The sequence below is a fragment of the Parambassis ranga genome, chromosome 17 (assembly GCF_900634625.1).
Source record: "Parambassis ranga chromosome 17, fParRan2.1, whole genome shotgun sequence".
Lineage (NCBI taxonomy): Eukaryota > Metazoa > Chordata > Actinopteri > Ambassidae > Parambassis > Parambassis ranga.
The window spans coordinates 17,053,856-17,075,532 of NC_041037.1; the positions used below are offsets into that span (position 1 = coordinate 17,053,856).

Sequence of the window (21,677 nt, forward strand, 5' to 3'; positions counted from 1 at the left end):
AGAGAGAGAGAGGGAGAGAGAGAGGGAGAGAGGAGGATTTCCCTTGTAAAACTCAAGTGTGAGGCAAGGACGCCTCCGCCCTCCCCCTTCACCACCACCACCACCACCACCACTCTTCCCCTACCGGTGATGTCAGGGCGGGCAGGGGCTCCCTGATAAAAACCTTTGGACTCGGGAGAATGGGAGAGAGAGAGAAAGAGAGAGAGAGAGAGATAGAGGAGTGAATGGAGGAGCATATTACTACTACTGCATGGACCTGTGCAGAGCAGCAGCAGCAGCAGCAGCAAGTCGCTCCGTGAAGCGCGCCGAGACGCACAACAAAACCAAAAGAGGAGCTGACGCGCAGACACCGAACTCTGATTTACTGGACTAATATTTCTTTTTTTAATTTTTTATGTGTCCTCTCTCATATATGATTGGACAGCTTCTGCTCAACTAGTAGAGTAGCTATTTTAGGGTCTGGCACTTTGCACTGCGCTTCATCCTGCCTTTGGAGCTGACTTACTCTGATTCACCTTGCATGTCATGTTTTGGAGCAGGACGCACTATGGTCAGGTAAAAAGAAACAGGAGGTCTTGTTGCCAGGTCATATGGACTGAGATCGGATTTATAGCTCAAATAAAGTCTGTTTTTGCATCCACATTTTCCTCAGTGATAAAATAAGCGTGTTTGTGATTATCTTTTAAATCTTTGAATATCTGAAACCAGGCTTTAAAGGGTGTTATTTTTGACTTTTTTCCCATCAGCTTAGGGCTGTGAGAACTACTTCACCTGCACACAGAAACATTCTGCAGACAGTAAACATGAATGGGAGGCAAAGCGTGTCCGCGTAAAAGTGTAGAGACCCACTGCAGCTGCGCCAAGCAAGGGCTCAGATTAACTGACTAAAATCATCACCTCATTATGCAACAAGTTTGAATGTGACACCCTTTTTTTATTAATTTGACCTCCTTTAGAATGCACTGATTATATTTTATATTTCATTGATTAGTCCACTGAATAGGATTAAACTTGTATTCTAAATAACAACTTTATTACTGGGGAAAAGTGCGCAAACACACCTAATAACCACAGCCTGGTGTGAGACCTCTTGCTGCTGACCTGGACGAACTATTTTCTTTATTTACCACCAAACAGTCTACTTTCCTCTAACCAGAGACAATGTTGCTGATCAGACTACTGGCTATCTTCCTCGTCCTCATCACTAACACGTGGCTGCTCAACCCGGTTCGCTCCGATGCACTCAGTCGGTACAAACGCGCCTTGGCCCGGCGGGCAGACAGTGAACTCTCCAAGCAAGCAGGTGAACCCTGCACCGTCTCCGGCGCCTGGAGGACCCGGCGGCAGCCCCGCTCCCTCTCCCAGTCCCCGTCCCAACACCGCCCTCCAGCGGCCCGTCCGAGGACGCACACGACTCGGAGAGAGCTGTACACTGTTGAGAGCGCTCCTGCGGTTTGTGCTGGAGGGTGCAGGTTTGACACCGGGGTGCAACGGGTCGCTCCCCGGGCGGCCGGGGAGGAGAAGGGAAGCTGGGGCGAGACCGAGGCTGTGGCAGTGAAAGAGGGGGATGCATATGTCACGTTGAGCAGACGCTTCAATGAGAAAAGCTTCAGAAATGACGGGAGAGACCAGAGTTTAGTCAGTAACGACGGCGCGCTTCCTCCCGGGAAGTCCTCACACAGAGATGACGGACAGACCGTCTCCTTCTCGGGTGAGACGCGGGCTCCGAGCGAACCGCGTCCCAGGTCTGACCGCAGCCTGCACGGGTCGTTTCGTTACGAAGAAGAGGGCAACTCCAGCTGGGAGAAAGTTTCCCCCTCCGGCTCCACAGATTCCAAGGGGCTGCAGATCCCCCACAGTCTCCAGCAGGGAGATGGAGACCATCAGACGTGGACGGGGACACCGGAGGACGTTACGGACGACTACTCCGGAGAGGTAGAAGAAGAAGAAGAGGAGGAGGATCTGCCTGCGAGCTTGCCCGTCGGCAGCTGGGGAAGCCCCGTGCCAAGAGTGCCCCCTTCCTGGATGACCGCCCTGTACTTCAGCGGGCGTCGGGAGCAGCTGAGAGTAAAGCCGGCTGAAGGAGTGGAGCTGCCGAGGGCCGCGTTCAGCCTGGAGCTGTGGGTGAAGCCAGAGGGCGGGCAGAGCAACCCTGCGGTCATAGCAGGTGGGTGTAAACTGCTTAACTCCTGCTACAGAAGCACTGATGGATACATAAGATCCATTTCTGGCAGGTCAGTGAACATTTTCCGCCTCAGAGGCATTCTATGATCTCTCCCTCTCACACAGGTCCACATATGAACGTATACAGGTATTACAGTAAAATCCAGAATTGAATACTTTCTGTATTATCTGACAGAGTTTAGAGCTCTGGATGTTCTTATAACAAAGGGTGAACTGTGCAGGTATGTAGACTGTAGAACTGAACTCTTTCCATTAATCAGATTGATTAATTGATTGTCAGACTGACATGATAAATGAAATTAATCACTTTTCTGATGACTGTTTGGATAATTAAAGTGACAGTGATGAGTGAGTGATCTTATTTCTGGCTGTGAGTGTCGATCAAAATAACTTCTAAATATGTTTTCATTCATCACAAACTTGACAAGTCTACAAGTGTGCAGTTGCATAACTGTGATAATTCCTGGGGTGTGTTTCATTCAGGCTCTCGCTGGCCTGTGAGTTTCCATTGATTCTGAGCTGCGCCTGCATGTAGACACACTGATCCAATGAATCCTTCACACCCCCCTCCCACCCCTCCTCTTCTTCACAAGGAAGATGAGCATCACTGTTTCTTTCCCTCCCATCCCCAACATCAAGAATGTTGCATTGGAAAAGCTGCACACACTTGTCAGAACAACACATACATCAAGCAAATTGAAGCGGATAAAAGCACAATGGTGCAGCACCACAGCTGTCCAGATAGCGAGGGAGACCACAAACTGTTACGTCCGCTCACATTTACTCTGATCAAAGATCCGACTCCATTACTCAACTTTTCCCCCCTCATTGCTTCCTTATGTGAGGGCGGCATTTTGCGGCATGGGCCTTTTCTCTTTGTAGTGTCCTGAAGGAATTCGACAAATACAGTGAAAAACAAACTCCTATTGTTTCTGCTAGACGTGACACTGACATCGGTTTGACTTCTGATGGTCACTGATGATCTTATAAATCTAGTTGTTTGTACAGTTCAGCCTTTGTTGGTATGTTACTGTAGAATGACTGCAGGCCGCTGAACAAACAATGTCATTCACACACTTAAGCTATTCCATATGAAATGCATGTTAAAATCTATTTCACTGTATTTACAGAATATCTAGAAATGATCTAGAAATAGTGATAGTAAAGAAATGTTGCATTTTAGCATCTTTCAGCTCATTGTTTTGATGTTCGCTTCTACTTTTCTACACCAAAATTGGAATTTGGAGCTTTTGTTTTTTAATCTCCTCAGACTCAGCAAGTGAATATTAGCAGACACATCTGGGTGTTAAGAAAATTAGCATTGGGTTAGAAAACATAGCATTCTCAGCTAAAGAGCTAAACGTCTTACAGATCGTGTACTGGCCCCCCGTTTTTTTTTTTTTTTTTTTTGCAAAACAGCTACTTATTTGCTAACATATTAGTCATTAAAGTATTTATATGTGTCATTGTAATCACCCTGAATGCAACACACTCACATCTAGCTTATGTGTAAAGCAGTGATGGAATTTGGATCTTTTGATGAACACTTTTTAAGTCACTAGACAACAGGAAGGACAACAAACAGAGAGGTAAATTTTTGTGTTGCCAGTGCAGAAAGGACGTCAAAGTCAGTCACAGGGTTTATCTCACTGTTGTGTTTTTAATCCGGCTTTGCTGCCCTCCCGTGGCCAATCACTTTTAAAACATCAGCATCTGATTTGGTTTAGTACAACGATCGTGTTAAACAAACACGACCACAGTGAAGATGAATGGTGGCCTTGAACTAATGGTGTGGTATAGTGCAAATGTCTCGCTCGTTTTCCCATAAACTGTGTTGTTTTGCATCGCAAACCAAATGTTGTCATCTGCTGTCGCGTGAAACACTGAAAACAACACCCTTCCTGTTGTGCGCCGTTAAATAATGTACCCGCAGCGTATTGTACACTGTAAAAACCACGCACTGTAAAAACTTTCCCAGAGATGACCTTGGTGCATGTTTGCATGGAATGCAATGTCTTTGAAAGTCATTCATTTCCTATTATATGCCACATACACAATACACATATTCACTATATCTTCCTGGTTGGAGTAACATACTGGCTCGTATGAGGATGCTTTCAGTTACAGTGCTCCTTTACATTCACACACATAAGCACAATATACACACTAGAGCACTGAGGAGGGTGAAGGGGTTCCCTGACCCTTTGCTGTCCCAGTGTTTGACATCTGTGAAGCAGATGTGTGTCTGTGTGTGTCTGTGTTGCAACAGCAGATGGAAACATCAGGGCCTTGCCTTGGCTTAGTGAAATACCTCCTCTCTGTTCTCTCCTGCTGTCTCTGGCTCTGTGTATTCTCTCTGTCTCTGTCTTACTTTATCGGAGCTTCAGCCTCTGTGCACCCCTCTCTCTCTCTCTCTCTCTCCTTTAACCGCAGGAGTGTAATCACTTGGAAAGATTGCTTGTTTGTGTGTTTATGCTGTAAATTTCCTACCATCCCCTTTTTCCTTTTCCCTCCAGTATTCCCTCAGAATAATATATTTTACTTTCCCCTTGTGCCCCAGGTGTATTTGACAACTGTTCCCATTCACTAAGTGAGAAGGGCTGGTCGGTAGGGATACGCACTGTGGATCCAGCCACCAGCACCAAAGATGCGCGGTTCTACTTTTTGCTGCGTACGGACCGAGCTTTGAAATCCACCACAGTCTATAGCAACCAGCGCTACCAAGCCAACGTCTGGACTCACGTGATGGCTACATACAACGGCCACAACATGACCCTGTATGTGGATGGAGCTAAGGTGTGTGGGTTTTGGTGCATGGATGAGAAGGCTCCTCTCTACACTGTCCACAAACATATTTCTAAGGTCAATGATGTGAAGCATAGAAAAAGTTCACCTCCATGTGTAGATGTTCCTGCTACCTCCAGGCCACCTGGCAAGGCACAGCGGTGTTGGATCCTGTGCCACTACTGTTTTGTACTTTCTCTTTATTGTCCTAGCACATTACAATAATACTGGGGGATGCACGCTCATTCCAAACCCCTGACCCCAAATAAACGGTGCATAAAAGTTGTACCATGACACACGCCAAACTGTCGATCCTCCCTCTGACTGTGCAGTGCAGCTAAAAGCTCGGGAAAACAACACGACTTTCCATTGTTTTGCTCAAAAAACACTGACCAGTTGCAGGACAGAGAGGACAGATTTCTTGGCCCATTCATAATTCAATTATTGGCCCAGAGATCTGTGGAAAAGTGGCTCTTCTCCCTGTTTACCAGGCCTCATTTTTCTTCTGCTGAATGATTCAGCCCAGTCCAAATTTTTTTTTATTATTGTTTCATCCCATAGCTGCTCAGAAACAGTCAAAGCAGGCAGCATTATGTTGTCTGTGTGTATGCCGTGTCACTGCTTTATGCTACACCTCATTGGTTATGGGGCTGGTTACCGTTGGTGGTTTTTAAAGAATTGTTTCACCTGTTATTATTACTCATGATGTGTACACAAGAAAATTTGCTTGTTTTTATTTTTCCTCAGGTAGGAGAGAGCAGTCTTCAGTCAGGGAACCTCTACAGTCCCTTCATGAAGACCTGCAGAACCCTCTTTCTTGGCAGTAACCAATCCGATCAAGGACACAGCTTCAGAGGCCATGTAGGAGGCGTGGTCTTGTGGGGCTACACTCGATCCCATGAGGACTTGCTGATACGGCCGCTTAAAACTGACAAGAGGGACCCAATCCTGGCAATGTGGGCTGACTTCACTAATGTAACTGGCTTTCATTTTATCTTTAGTTCAATTTAATTTATCACTATTACGTAGAGAGTAATGCTTCTGTTTGCTTCTGTCTTTAAGGTGGAAGATCTGTGGACTCCACATAAAGCTGGTCTTCATCCGATCGTCATCGCCACTCCCGTCCCTGAACAGGAACTTGTCTCTCCTTTCCTGCCGCCACCTTGTGGCCTCACGCCCTGTGACAACACGGACATCATCTTCGGCTACAACAACAACTGGCAGCTCCGCACCCACAAGCGAGTTCGCTACCGAATCGTCAACCTCTCCAACGATGATGGTGGAAACCCAACTGTGACGTCAGCTCAGATCCAGCTCCAGCACCATGCTCTGACCGAGGCCTTCCGCCCTTACAACATCACCCTGGATCTGAGCGTCCACACTGTCAGGAACTCTAGCCTCCGACAGAGGTTCATCCTCAGCAATTGTCGGATTGCCAAGATCGGAAACCGCCAGTGTGACCCTGAGTGCGACCACCCGAGAACAGGCCACGACGGAGGGGACTGCCTCAGGCTGGGGCCCTGCTATAACTGGAAGAGACAGGATGGGGTTTGCAACATGGAGTGCAACAGTATACACTACGACTATGACGATGGAGACTGCTGTGACCCAGAAATCACAGATGTCCTCAAGACCTGCTTTGACCCTGAATCTCCAGACAGGTAAGGTTGATGAACAAATTACTTTTTTTTCTATTGTAATTTACTGACTCTGTTGCCAATTAAACATCACTACCTGTGCATTTTGTGGTCCATGGTCAGTCCAACTTCACCATAAAAGCGACATAGAAGACAAATACGTTTTAAAGGAACACCACTATTTTATGAAATTGGATTATTCACCATCTAGAGTTAGAGTCTAGAGATAAGTGGGCTTTCCGAAAGCAAAGCATGCAACCCCTCTTCTCTGGCTCATGAATGTATGTTTCTGGGTGGGAAGTTGAAAGGGGTTTTCAGGTGTTGCGTGATATCTTTGCACATATGTAGCAGTGCTTCGTCAGAATATAGTCCCAAAATCAGCCTAAGAACTTGCCTTATGTTAATCTGTGCCGCCATTTGTACTTAATGAGAATATCCAGGTCACAAAAAGCTAAAAACACTTTTGCTGGCCCATTTTATTTAACTGTAGGAAAGGCAGTAAATCAAATGGTGGCCTGTTCTTTTAAGCCATATTTTTCCAGAGGAATAAATCCTGTGCATACTAACAAGACTACTTCTCCCCGTGAAGTGAATATCTGTAATAACGCAAGCCGCAGTGCTTCAGCAGGACTGTGCAATAAACAGCTCAACATGCTACATGTACAAATTGGTACTCTCACTTTCCCCCAGTGGTTTTTGTGAGAGAGCTCTGTGAAGTGGGGATGGTGGGTTAAGAGGCCAAAGTACACACTTATTTTTACTAAACAACTGGAGTGGCAGCCTGCTGCCTTCCATTTGGTCTGACAGACAGGCTCATGCAGAGTTCCAAATAGCTTGCATGAAGTCTCGCCATGAGGTCGTCGGCCCAGGTTCTTAAAGACCCAACGCCGCATCCAAAGTTTAACCACAAACTTTTTACACTGCACCACTGGGAAACAGAACATGGGAACTGAAGCTGTTTTTTAGGGCCATAGATTTAGCATTTGATGTCTGGAGTTGACAGAGTACGACAGGTTAACGCGCAAAGATAAATGTGTTTGCAAACAGTAAAACAGCAACGTTTTTTAAAACATTTTTTTTCCTATTTGTACTCTCAGCGCAGCACACAGGGTCATTCCTGCCTCTGTATCAATAATGGTGAGCTCGATAAAAAACATCTTATTACATATTTATGTAATATAGTATTCAGCAAATTACATAGATCTGGGCATTGGTTGCATTTTAAATGACTCTGAAAATGATCCAGAAGTAACAGAAAGATGCGAGCGCTTCTGTGACACAGAGGAAAATGTCTAATTTCAACCAAATAAAATAAAAAATACCAACTGAATGATCATGTGCCCTGGAAAATGTATACGTGACATCATCCGTGTCAGACTAAAGAGGGCTCTCTTGTGTTGAAATGTCAGCCTATGGAGTAAAGTCAGTCATATTTCCTTTATGTCCCATTAGAGCTATGCGACCCATAGTCATTTCCATTGGTTTTTTGGTGTCCTAGCTATTGTCAAATAGCTGTCAACTATGTCGCATTGTAGCACAACCTAACGCTACCCGTTGAGGAGCCGCAGACTTCTGTAATTCCTACAAGATGTCCTGGCTGTTCCCTCCTTGTGCTGTGGTAGTATCAGTGGCCTAGCTGGCTGCTAATTCTGGGTAAAGCGAAGTAGTTGTCTGCAGAGTCTTGGCTTTAATTACCTTCAGCAAGACACTTAATCTTCAGCCTTTTTCAGTGGCCAACATAAGAAGACGAGCTCCCAATGGCCAACAGATGGAGACTGTGTGGCTGTAGCGTGCAGGTGTGAATTTGTGCAGCTGTTCAGAAGCGAAACAGGCTGGAAAAGAACATAGTGCTTGGTTTACTTTCTCTGGAAGACACAGGTAAAAAGTGAAAAAGCTTGCATGTGTGTGGTCCCATAACTTCCAGCCATATGCAGGAAGTCCTTCAGGTGTAAGCGAACGTTAATTTATGTTGTCCTGTCATGAGCCATGAGGTGGAATGGAGACGAGGAGACAAAGAGGGATAAAATGTGTTTGGTCGTTGTTATGGTCAGATGTTCCTGATCACAGCCTGAGCTCCCCTGCCCTGCAGAGAGGGGATGGACAGCAGACAGTGCTCTGCTCTGTTGTTTTGAAAAACACAGTCTGGTCTTTGGCCTCAATTATATAAAGCATTCTTTGATTTATTCTAGCTTTAAGACACATCACAGAGAAATATCCACATCATTTACCTTTGGGTGTTAATTAGAAGCTGTTTTAGTTTGTGACATGCATGACAATTAGACAGATCATTGTAAAATGGTTAGTCACGGCTCTGCATTTGATCAGGTTTCATGCAGATTTTTTTTTTTTTTGCGTGAGAGACTCTCTTAAAAAAGGCTTCTGCTGTTTAGATATTCAAAGCTAGGGCGGTGTTCTTGCTTCTTATGTAGCGACATAATTCCAACAGTGAATCTTGCCAGAGTTCCTGTCCATAAGCTCCTGACCTTCCACTAAAACAACATGAGCAGCCAGTACACAGGAGACCGGGGTGTCGTAAAAACCCGACCCAGCGGACCAACAGTAGTGTAGGTCTTCTGGAAAGGTCCTGACCCCTAGCTTTGTTGAAAATCCTTGTGTGTCAGAGTGCTCTGACATACCGGCATACATGTGTGTGTACCTATGCAACTTTCTCAGGCAGAGAGAGAGAGAGAGAGAGAGACAGAGACAGAGAGAGAGAATTAATGTGAGGATGACATTTCGCTGGCATTTGTGAAGCACTGAAGCATTTTTATGTTTGGGATCTGGGTTTTTGATATCCCCCCTCCCTTCCCTCTGTCTCTCTGAGCTCTTGGCCAGGTATTCAGATTGTGTGGGACCCTATATGTGTGCAGCTGCTGCTGGCCAGAGGTTTTGGAAGCCAGCTGCTGTCACGACACAGATTTGTTGTTGAGAGCCAGTTCTAGAGTGATGGCCAGGTACACTTCAGTTTCTGGCATTAGAATAAAGAAAAGGGAGCGGGTTGGGGAAGGACCGAGCGGAAGAGAGCGAGAGAAGCAAGGGTGGAGGGGGAAAGATGGGGTGATGGGTTGGGGGACATGGTGTCCAATTATTCTTTAGACACATGTCCGGGATTTGCTAGCACTTTTTGGTTAGTTAATCCTGGACGTTGTATGCAAAGAGATCCGGGAACCTCTCCTGAAAGGTCATGATGCATGTTATTTGTGTTTTTCACTAATAAAAGCATAGCTGCAATGTTTCTGGGATTGTAGCAGCACATCTGAATGAGACTGATACAACTCTCCCAGGGTTGGTTCCCTGCTGTCACCTGCCTCTGTCAAACTAGCTAGCATTAAAGGTAGGGTAGGAGATTTCATTCTGATGCACTTTTTGTTAAATTAGTGTAACTTCTCTTTACAATCCGCTAGCAACCAATTAGTTCGGCAGTTTCGCTTTAAAACGAAGAATATGAATCATCTGTGGAAGCTATAAAACGCTAAAAACATCACAAGGCGCACCTGCGTGGAGTATTGGCTGGTTGTCACTCTCTTCCTGCTCTGCGCGCATCAGAGAGGTACGTACATGATTGCCGAAGTCACAGACTGGTTGGGAGGCGTGGCTACGGGGTAAACTCCGAGAGAAAGGGGCGTGTGTTGACTTTCAAAATCTGGCTGACTCTCACTGAGTTTTCAAAATCTCCTACCCTACCTTTAACAAGTGACAAGCACATGATTGCATATGCATCCTTTATATTCAAGCCACAACCAATCAGGTTCTTACAATAGTGAATAAGCACATTAGTGCCAGGTTAATCAGGTGTCTGGTGTGTCAGTAGCAATGTGTTTTACATTTAGCAGCAATGGCTAAAGAGGGACCAACAATAGCAACATGGATGGAGTAGCCTCTACAGTCATGGGGCCCAAGGGACTCCTACCAGTGTCCACCACCATTACCATACAAATAATCTGACACTGACAAGAATGTACTTTTTTGGCTTTTTTCAGAGTTCGGTGAGGCCCCATTGCAAATGTTGTACATTCCTGTTGTAAGTTAAAGTTTGTCAGCCGTTGGGGTCCCAAAAACAGAAAATTTGGGACACAGCCCAAATATTGTACCATATTCTGGTGAGATTTCACCTACAAGCATCCCAAAAAGGGGGAAGCAGCAGGTCAGGTTACTAAGCTATGACTGCACAATTGCTCTTCAGGTAAGGTAGTCAGTGTTCTTCCGGGGTTAGCAGGGAGGATTTTGTGGTTGTGGAGTGTCATTATAATAGTCCTGTACTGAAGTATTAAAAACATAATATAGTGTGTGTGAGTATCTTCTGGCACTGCATTCATCAGGACTTGAACAAGTGTTTGGATTGTATTGGATTGACTTTGTTTCAACACATAACATTGTCCAGGGGCAGTTCAAAGTATATAACAGGTTAAAATATTTGACTCAGCATTTAAAGCATTTAAAATGGACACGCACGTGTGGGTTAATATAGACGTGACTACTGCTGCCCCTGCTGTTGATTCACACCCGCACATTTTTTTTTTTGCTAATTCATAACCTGGGTTTTCACTTCAATCATGTCAAGCCATTTATTTTTATTTTTTTATTTTTTTTTGCCAGGTTGGCTGTAGTCTTCCATTGAGGCATTCTCTCTGTCTCAGAAGTTGAAGAGTCAACTCTTTAGTGGTCAACTTTCTGTCACTTGTAATAGCACAGCCTTACGGTGATGGATACTGCACGTAGCCTCGGCTGAACTTCAGCAATGTAGTGAGAGCACGGGTTTCCCCGAAGCATCTTAAATCTTCAACCTTATTTAGTCAGGCAAGGAGCCTGAGAAAACATATTCTTATTTACAGTACATCGCATGCACCGAAGGAGGGATCGCATTAGAAGGGGGGAGGATTACCCACATGCAAGGCTCTTGGCTGCTCAGCAACACCTTTTGGACCAATTTAGAGGCGAAGTGCCTCACTTAATGGTACATTGACAGCGCTCTACGGGCGGATGGGGATTACTGCTCGCTTATTTCATCCATCTAGATTTTTCCCAGCTGAAAAGCTGCCGTCTTACGGTCACAAGCTCACCTGTCTATCCTCCAGGCCGTTGGAACATTGTGAGCAGAGCCGAGCCAAGCCCGAAGAGCATTTTTTAATGAGCAATTATATAAATGATATTTCTCCTGAAAACAGAAAAAAAAGGGTCTAACCTTTAAAGATTTAAGCATGGTTAAGTAACATTAATAAACCTAGCCCTACAGCTGAGACTGATCAAAAGCATGAACCTTTATTTCTTTTTCTTTCTTTTTTTTTAAGAAACCGACAGAAAACAAATCATCCAAATACACTTGACTGAGCTAAGAGATTAAATTATAGCTCAGTAATTCTAACGAAGTTAGCCCCACAGCTGAAATTGATCAATCACATAAGAACCTTCCCCTTCCCCCGTTCAAGAAATAAAACATAAAACAATAATAATCCATTACGTTATAATAATCAAAAAAACACATTAAATACAAAGCTTTGCCTGCGTGAGATGAAAGAAAACACAAGTTAACAAACAAAATCATGCATGATTCATACATTTACCAGAAGTTGTTTTTTAAAATGAAGTAATTCAACTTAATGCGGCCTGACACACCAGTGGTGCACACACACACACACACACACACACACACACACACACAGACCAATAGAAACAGATCATTTTTTCCCATGAAGCAGTAGGGCCTATTTGAACAATTTACTTATTTACAACATTCAAATTTTATATAGAGATTAGTCTAAGATGTTTTTAGCCAAACTACTTCCCTTTAAATTAGATCCTAGGCTGATTTCTCATGCAGTATTTACATATCACACACATAAAGGCTGCTGTAGTATTTAAAGACCTGAGCAGGTGGCAAGGCTAACACAAGTTAGCTTTAAGTTAGTTAGCACTTATAGCTAATTAGCCATAAGTGGAAACACATGTGTGGGTGGAGCACGGCTGGTCACATTTGTTTCTATTTTGAAGTTAAACTGCTTGACTGAAAAGAGCTATGCTAGTGCACCGGAGTCGCACCTTCTGTTCGCGAACTCTGAGGAAACAGGTGTGACTGAGAAGCTAGCTGTTGCTCTCTGCTACTAGTGCTAAGCTAGGCTACGTGCATCTAGAGTCAAACCTTCAAATGTAAGATAACTCTCCTTACTATTAATAAGAAATACAAATGATTTAATGTAGACATTCAAATGTTTTATTTGGTATGTTAGCTAATTAAAAGTAAGAGCCTTTTTTGCCAACTTACAAAACTATTACTCAGTCTGTAGTGTGTTATGTTTATTGTAGGACAACTTTGTCATCATTACCTCGCTACCTTCATTTACTAAGCTGGCTTGTTAGATTTGTATAAATGTTTTTTCTTTCTCTTCTGCAGGGCTTATATGAGCGTGAAAGAGTTAAAGGAGGAACTACAGCTGAGCGGCACAGACACACTCAACGTTTTCTTTGCCAGCAACTCGGTGCGTGAAGAGCTGGCAGGAGCTGCAACCTGGCCATGGGCGAAGGAGGCTCTCACACATCAAGGTGAGCTGATTTATATCAAGCGTATGAATCGTATTTGTCTCTGTCTCTCTCTCTTTATTGTCTTATTACCACCCCTTCAGTGTTCTTCCTTTCTCGGTTCCATTTCCAGTTTTACGATTCTCATTTTCTCCCTGTTCTTCTTCTGTCCTTTGTTTTTTTTTTTTAAATCCATCCCTTCATCTTTTCCTCTACCCAGCATCCGTTGTTGCCTGCTTATACAAAATGAGATGGGGAGGGCAAATGGAGCTGGCAGATATTTTCCCGGCGCGTTGCCCCCTTTCCTCTTCCAATCATTATAGGCCCCTTTCCACTGGAAAAGGATGATCAACCCAACAACAACCAAACAAACAAATGCCAGTGTGGGCTCCGTACAATTGTTGCCACTCATGCCCTTTTGCCAGCTGTTCTTTATTTATGTATAAATGTGAGTTCCCTGGGTAGATGTAGCTCCAAGAGAAGCATTTGTCTTTTAAAGGAAATGATCTGACTGCACATTATAATTCTACATGAGTAATTCCAAACAATAAAACTTACAGTGTATGACAATGGTAAAGCACTGTTTAAGTCACAGTGTGATGCTTCTGTCAATCAGGGACTAGATAGAAGATGAAGAAGGGGCGATATCATTACAATTAAATTCTATTTGTTTCAGTCTCCAAACATGGCAGCCGGGACTCTGAACATAACAGGAATCTTAGTTCTAATGCATTAGACTCGATATCATCTGTATTTAAATAACAGATGACTTAAAGTCGATGAAGATTCTCAGTCATCCAGTTCAATTTTAATATAAGAGCTTGAAGCAGGGCAGCTGGACCTGAAGACGTTTACAGTTGGGACAGTGAGGACTTCAGCGGGTGGATCCCTGTTAAACTCACGACTATAACGATAAAAGGCCCAATACTTACCTGTGTTGGTTATTCAAAAAACTTCAACTTGAATTTGAATTTAAACTTTAACTAAACAGCCCTAAAACTGCAAAACAGAATCGAAGCATAAAAAGCTACAGTGATATTAAAATGAGAAGAAAAGAGAACGGCTTTCCCGTGCCCCAGAATGTGTTTGGTGTGTGGTTTTAACCGATTATTGTGAATTTGCAATAAGAGATGATAATAAGTGTACTGTGTAATGTGATAAACAAATAATACTGTATAAGTAGCATGTGGAAAAACAAATGAAAGTCTAAAGTGATGAAATAATCACACGATAGGACCATTAATAAATAAACAGCCCTAGTAAACGATTCCAATTACGAATAATTTAGAATTACTCATTGTTGCTTCTGCTGGGATGTAGAAATGTAATAAATTAAATGAGTTAATAGAATTTTGAGAAATCCAAAGCATAACTGGTTGATTCAATCACTGACAGTAAAAAGTAAGATTCCATGAAAACAAACCACAGGATCATGTTTTATGTTCACGTACACATTCAGACATGGGTGGGCACAAATGAATCTCACCTGTCAGCTGCTGTTTTCACACAGAATAACGCAGCGATGATGATGTCATCAAATGGTCTTCAAATAACAATGCATTAAACGGCTTCTATATGTATTCAAGCTTACAGCTGCCAAAGCTTTTGTTCTAAAATATCCATTTCTGTTTTTGCTACAGAAAGAAAAACCTTTTAGTAATTTATGATATTTTTGTTCTGTAGATTTGTAGGACCGTGGTTTCTATAAATTGATTTAAACGTGGGGGTTTCATATTGCCAGCTACCAGCTACATTGTGAGGGCCGAGGTTATATATTTTTGAATTAAACTGCCGAATTGGGTCCCGAGTGTGTCCCACATGACATGTATTTGAGTTGCACAGCATCTGTCTCTGCTTAAAAACAAGTTAGTGGATGACAAGATGTCTCCGGAGGCCCTGTTGTTTAGTGTCTACCTATTTTAATGTCTTCTTCGCTCGAAGTCTTCACCGCTGAACAAACTGTTTTTAATTAGAAAAGCAGTAATTTATGTCTTGTTCTTGATTCAGAGATGATCAGCACACTGCAGAAAAAACAAAAAAAACAGTGACCACATAAAGGGTGTTATTATCAGAGCACCCAAAACATGAAAAACTGCTAAATAACAGAATTTCCTAAAGTTATTAAACAAATTCTAATGTCATACTGTTACATTTATAGCAGTGGAATAAGGTGTTGCAGTCTGATATTGATTACATGACTTCATCATCCTCAGGTGGGATGGTCCTGAATCCCTCCTACTTTGGTGTGACTGGCCACCACAACACAATGATCCATGAGATGGGACACATATTTGGACTGTACCACGTCTTTAAAGGGGTGAGCGAGCGGGACTCCTGTGATGACCCATGTCAGGTAGGACTAAAGGAGTTATTCATACATGGAACATCCTCAGTATCTCTGACTGTCACTTGGTGTCATTATGTCTCTGTGGTGTTTACAGGAGACCACTCCATCCATGGAGACAGGAGACCTGTGCGCTGACACCGCCCCGACTCCCAAATCCAAAGCCTGTCAAGACCCCGGAGCCGTCAGCGATACCTGTGGGGTCACCACCTACCAGGACACGCCTTATAGCAACTACATGAGTTACACAGGTACAGAGAATCAACCTTACTCTTTTTGCCTTACCTAGACTAATGCTTAAACTTCTTAAAGATTGACAGGATGTTTTTCTTCATTCAGATGACAACTGTACCGACCATTTCACTCCCAACCAAGTGGCCAGGATGCACTGCTATCTTGACTTGGTCTACCAGAAGTGGCTGACGGACCGAAAGCCTGCCCCCATCCCCATGGCTCCCATCGTGACTGACCAGAGCGCAGGTTCCGTCTCCATCTACTGGCTTCCACCTATGAGGGGGCCGCTTTACGAAAGGTATGCAATGTATTTATTTCTTCAAGGAACACACCAGATAGAAATGGGAAAAACCTTGAGAAACTGCATGTGTGGCAACTTCCTGTCTGAATGAGTTGACAAAGATCACCTGTGTAAATAGATGATGGAATTCACAACACCAAATTTGGACCAACGAAAGGCTACATTTTTAACCTTATTTGGAGTGTTTAAGATGACAGAAGCCTGGTTGGCTTCCTGTAGTTATTGTTATGACTACAGCCTGGAGTAAGCCCCACCACAGGTCATCACTGTGTGCAGTGAGGGTAAAAAAAATAAATGCAGCTCAGTCCTATCATTGTAACCCTTGCTCTAAAGAGTACCTGCCATGTTTCCTTTTGTCCTACAGCTCCTCATTCCACCAGTCTTGGAGCGGCTGTCGAGACTGTGAGAAAGATGGCGTCTTCCACCAGTACGCCCATGAGGCTTCCTCACCTCGCATCTGTGACACGTCGGGCTACTGGACACCAGAGGAGGCAATTGGTTAGTCAGACGTTGCTGTGTGTGTGTTTGTGTATTTATGTATAAAAGGCTAGAAGAGAAATGTGGTATCGGTAGAGAGGCACATTGTCTTTTTACTCATCTCTACCCCTCAAATCTACAGTTAAGTACTTCCTCGGATTTCTTTATCGATAAGTATTGACAGAGAGGAATGTGGTGGTTTCAGATTTGACTTCTTCTCTTGTTTCAACCTCACTCACTTCCAAACACACACACACACACACACACACATCTCTTCCCCGTAAATTTTAGGTGCGTGCAAGGCTAATGGCTCCTGGAAGAGGAATAAGCAGAAAATCATTAAATGATAATTGCCCTCAGCTACAGACCTCTCTCTGTGTCTGTCTTGTTTTAGCCAAAGCGAGAACGAGGATTATTAGGGTAAGCATCTACTCTGGGTAATGTTTAGGTGCTGTCCAAACACTGAACCTGTGTCATAAACCAAAAAAAAAACAAAAAAACAAAAGAAAATCGTGTATCCTGTTTGTTCTTTGATACATTACACTTCTTGTGAGCACATGGATCTTGTTATTGCAATCATAATTTCTGTAGAAGCGTGGTTTCCTTCATGATATATAGGGTGAGGGGAATAGAAGCAACAAAAACAAAAAAACAAACAAGAAACAGGAAAAAGAGAATATACAGAATGAGTGAATGCACAGACACAATAACACATCTCTTCCGTGGAAACTCTACCCAAATATGTGGAAATCCTCTGCTGGAATTTATGCTTTGAAAACAAGCGGCAAGGAGGAACAGGGGGATTACAGCTCCCTCTTTCGCTGTGGGATCATAATGATGATAAAGAGTCAATTACAGTCTTACTCTAAACAGTGGTATGCACATAGCTGAGGAGACAGCCAGTCTGCTGGCTTCCCTCGGCTCCCTTTTCACTCTAAAGACGATGATGCGTGTCACTTTGTCAGCCAGCGGAGATGGGCAATATCGCCTTCAGTGGGGAAACAGGAGAGGGGAAATTGGACAAATTCAATGCGGATATCATAGCTGGCAACCCCAAAACACAAGTTAAAAGGCAGAGCACTGCTGGTGAGATTTGTTGGCAGATTTGTTCATTTAAATCTTCTCAGATTTCAGCCATGTGCCAATATTGACTGCTCCGAGTCTGTTTTCAGGCCGAGGGAAAACACCGGATTGTTTTGAAGTCCTGTTGTGAGGGATTAAATTGTTTTATGGGCTGCAGCATGTTTTAAAGAGGGTTTATTTCAAAATGAGAAGGTTTAAAGCTGCATCATGCTGTAAAATGTGCTGTAGAAGGCAAAGAATAAGGAGATCTGGCTAATGAAGATAGAAACATGTAATACATGTGTAAGCAAATCATAACAATATGGTAAGGACACAGGCTGAGTCTATACAGGAAGTCCTGTACTTCACTACAATATCTACACTATAATGCAGAAACCTGAGAGAATTTCATATTATGTTGAATTTTTTAAACAATTCTTCTGTTATTGTTTTGCATATAGACTATATTACTGGAGTTGAAAGTTGTTTTCATGTGTTTTGCATTAATGTTAATGTATTATAGGAAACATATAAGTTTAAAGTGCCCTATGAGCTGTACAGAAGTGCCTATTTTCTCCTGACCGTCTGGTTTCACACACCAGATATCAGGCTTCAGTACTGCCTTTAATGTAAAAACTGGTGAACAAAACCAAGCCCCAAACCTCAACAACTAACCAGGCAAAACTGAAAAACAAAGTACAAAAAGAACAAAGTAGAGGTTATGGGAACAAGACTGGAAAACTGAAGATAGAAACACACAGAGTAACCAATCACACAGGCTGGAGACAATAAGTTAAAACAAGGAAAGAGAACTGCCAAAATAACTGCTAAAACAACAGAGGACACCCAAAACATGGCAGTTACGGTGTATGTGTAGTTTCGTTTGCTGCAGTTAGACCATTAGAACTGACAATATTCTTGGATAGTGGCCGAAAATGACAGTTTACCAAAATTCTTTTGTGGGAAATAAGGATAAAATGAACAAAGCTGCTCAGGATTGGGACTTGTGGCAGTGATAGCTTAACACGTGCTGATGGACACCACAGTTAATTCATCTGTTCCTGTAGCTCCAGCTCTCTTTAACTGATGGATAGCTAATGCTATGAATATATTCTAATACACTAGTATAACATATTCTAATATACAAGGAATGTATTTATTCTGAGTAGCCATGAAGGTCTGGTGAGCTAGAAAAGGCATTTAATGTCTGTTTAGAGACCAATCGCCACATCGTTTACGTGGTGTTGTTTGTCTCTCTCTGGCAGTTTTAGCGATCTATTGTGCTTTCCACACACGACTGATCATAGTGGGTGTGAAATATGTAACACCTCATTAACATGCTGATTTTATTTGGCTCTCGCCCGGGACACAGCTGATAATAACAGCAGCGTGATGTGATTCCATTGTGCCACTGTAACAATTAACAACTCATTTAGGCTGCTGTAATGATGTTACCACTGCGATTCTGACTGAGGGCCATTTTTTTAGTGAGGGTTGGATCACTCGTAACTTTCTCATGTGGAAAATCCAGGTCTCTGTTAGAAAACAGAAAGTGAGTTTGTTGGTGGTTGCTAAGGAAACAGTCACACACACTCACACATACATATATATATACTGCAATACTTTACCATTTTGGCCTTAAAAAACAGGACAAACAACCCCTTGAAAAGTGCAGTGCAGATGGTGACAAATATGGGGTAAGACTCGTGTGAGAGTGTGTCCATGTTGAAATTTAATAGATTTGATGAACAATAGATTAGATGGAGCTCCTTACTACTCGTCATCTCGAGTTATGGCACAAACATGTATGTTGTTGTTGACCCCAGGACCACCTGATGTGGAGCAGCCCTGTGACCCCAGTCTCCAGGCATGGAGTCCCGAGCTCAGCCTTTACGATACCAATGTGACATCCCCATGTCCTGACACAGAGGGCTGCACCCTTACACTGAGATTCCTCCACCCTGTCATTCCACATGCTCTCACCCTCTGGGTAACCTACATCTCTGCCAGTAAGTGTGACTCAATTGCACCTGTATTAAACTGGATGCTATATTTTGATAGATCCTAAAGAGCCTTGGTGGTATGTACTGTTCTAAGTCAGGCTGAAATCTGTAGTATCATTACTCCACAAATCTTTACTTCACAATGTTTTCAACCACTCAGTTTGTACAGTGCTCATATTCAGCCAGCGTTTTTTTTCACCCTGTCTCAGAGAACCCAGCCATAGCCAACATTGAGCTGATCACAGACACAGGAAAGATCATTAACCTCGGGCCGCAGCATGTCTTCTGTGACATGCCCCTCACCATGCGCCTTGACACCCACAAAGCTGCCATCTCTGCCATAAAACTCTGCACCTTTGATGAGAAAATGGAGATTGATGCAGCCATGCTGTCCTCTGGCCCTAGCAGCCCTTTGTGCTCCGACTGCCAGCCTCTGCTGTACCGGATTCAGCGTCAGCCACCTTTCCCCAATAAATCACCGTTACCTCAGACCCAGCAGACGTTCACGGACAGGTAAAGGATAAGTCGATGATTTATATGTAATAAAGAGTTTTAAAGTGTTTTTAGAACTACTTAAAGATACATTAGTGCAGGTCAAAGGACAGGGTTTAGTGTACTCCTAACTCGGAACCAGTTAGTGCTATTAGATATTAAATTATGCATTTTGTAGCCTTAGTTTTACTGTAGTGTTTCACTTTGATCTGCATCGAATGTAGAAAATCTCCAAATTAGCCAAGTACAAGTGCAGGATTTGTGACTGCTTAGTGTAAAGGCTTTTTATCAATTACTTGAGTCATGTACAATACAATGATTGTGATAAAATATCACAATTTTAAGCTTAGATTTGGTTGTACTTTCTAATACTGTAGAACCACATATTCCACATGGTGCATTTAAGGACCATTGGAAAGTTCAAAGTTTAAAGATTCTACCAGTTTCCTTCTTTGACAAGGTTACTTCAAAGTTATACGTGTGTAGCTAAAACCCCTCAAAATACTCTTGAGTTCAGCAGAACTGAAGAAGCCACTTGGGGGAGTGGCGAAACGTCTTCAAAAAACAATCCTTGAGTCCAGTTGCCTTGATTTAAACTCTTGGAAATGACTATGACCTGGATGAATGAGAGCATCCACAGATACACTCTGAGTTAAGTGAGTTTGTTTTCAGGTATAGATGAATGTATATTTCAGAGGTAGAACCATCTGCTAATGCCACACACACAGCCAAACACCAGAGTTATTTAAGGCCAGCATGGTGTACAGATTCCACAGCAGCGCTCTCTGTGTGTCTGTTCAGATCTACTAATCCACAGATATCTGTCTCTTAAAAGTGTTTGGGTCTGGTTCTGTTTGGAAAGCTCTGAACACACATGTTTCCAACATGGGGATGCCGAGTGCGGCTACTGATCCAAATCTGTTTCAACAACCATATACTTAATCAAAAGCTAGCTGAAGGTTTGGGTCTAAGTTGAATCAGTTTGTATCCTGTCTTGCATTGTGGGGTGTCCAACTGATTACTGGAATCCAAATGTAAAGCCTCAAGCCAGTTTTTTTTATCTCAGCAAATAGCAGCCCACTCTAAAAATACCCTAAATGTCTCTACTCTGATGTTTTTCTGAAACACAAAAAGCTGATAAGTACCTGCCAGGATGTGGCAGCTGTGTCACAGGACTATGGTTCAGATTGGAAGCTGATTTCAAATGGCAGGGGCACTCTGAATTTCTGAGAGGCTGTATCTGTTTTACAGAGCAGGGCGGATGTTAGGTGGACACAGCTTCAAAAACAGTTTATTTTTCAAGGAACACGTCTCCTATGTTACACAAGCTGTGTCTAAGTGCAAAAAGATGTAAGAACCAGTGGGAATTGAGTTATGTGGGACTGAGGAGGGCAGAGAGGGGTTGATGCGAGGAGAAAAGAGTGTTTGAGAGCAATGAGTTTGGAAAAGAAGGAAAAGGGAGCAGGGGAGGCAAAAAAGAGACAACAAATGGACAAAAATGAAACCTAAAGTGGAGGATACTGTTGATGAGGGAAGGAGAGGTGAAGGGTGAGGAACACTTAGAGAGAGGGCCGGAGGAGACAACAGCACAGCAGAAGAGAAGCAAAGTAAGTAGAGACAGATTGTTTTTTCAATACAAACCAAAT

General features: G+C 43.1%; 1 protein-coding gene across 1 annotated transcript in view; it reads left to right on the plus strand.

The window, feature by feature from the left end:
• Positions 1-206: 206 nt before the first annotated feature.
• The window catches only part of pappa2 (pappalysin 2), a 50,384-nt gene continuing 28,913 nt past the window's right edge, over positions 207-21,677 (plus strand). The window contains exons 1-11 of the mRNA XM_028427016.1: positions 207-2,167; positions 4,745-4,980; positions 5,716-5,943; positions 6,031-6,629; positions 12,994-13,142; positions 15,332-15,471; positions 15,560-15,713; positions 15,802-15,994; positions 16,362-16,495; positions 19,363-19,545; positions 19,749-20,052. Coding sequence (XP_028282817.1) covers positions 1,162-2,167; positions 4,745-4,980; positions 5,716-5,943; positions 6,031-6,629; positions 12,994-13,142; positions 15,332-15,471; positions 15,560-15,713; positions 15,802-15,994; positions 16,362-16,495; positions 19,363-19,545; positions 19,749-20,052 — 3,326 coding nt within the window. The 5' untranslated portion in view covers positions 207-1,161. The remainder of the gene's footprint in view (positions 2,168-4,744; positions 4,981-5,715; positions 5,944-6,030; positions 6,630-12,993; positions 13,143-15,331; positions 15,472-15,559; positions 15,714-15,801; positions 15,995-16,361; positions 16,496-19,362; positions 19,546-19,748; positions 20,053-21,677) is intronic.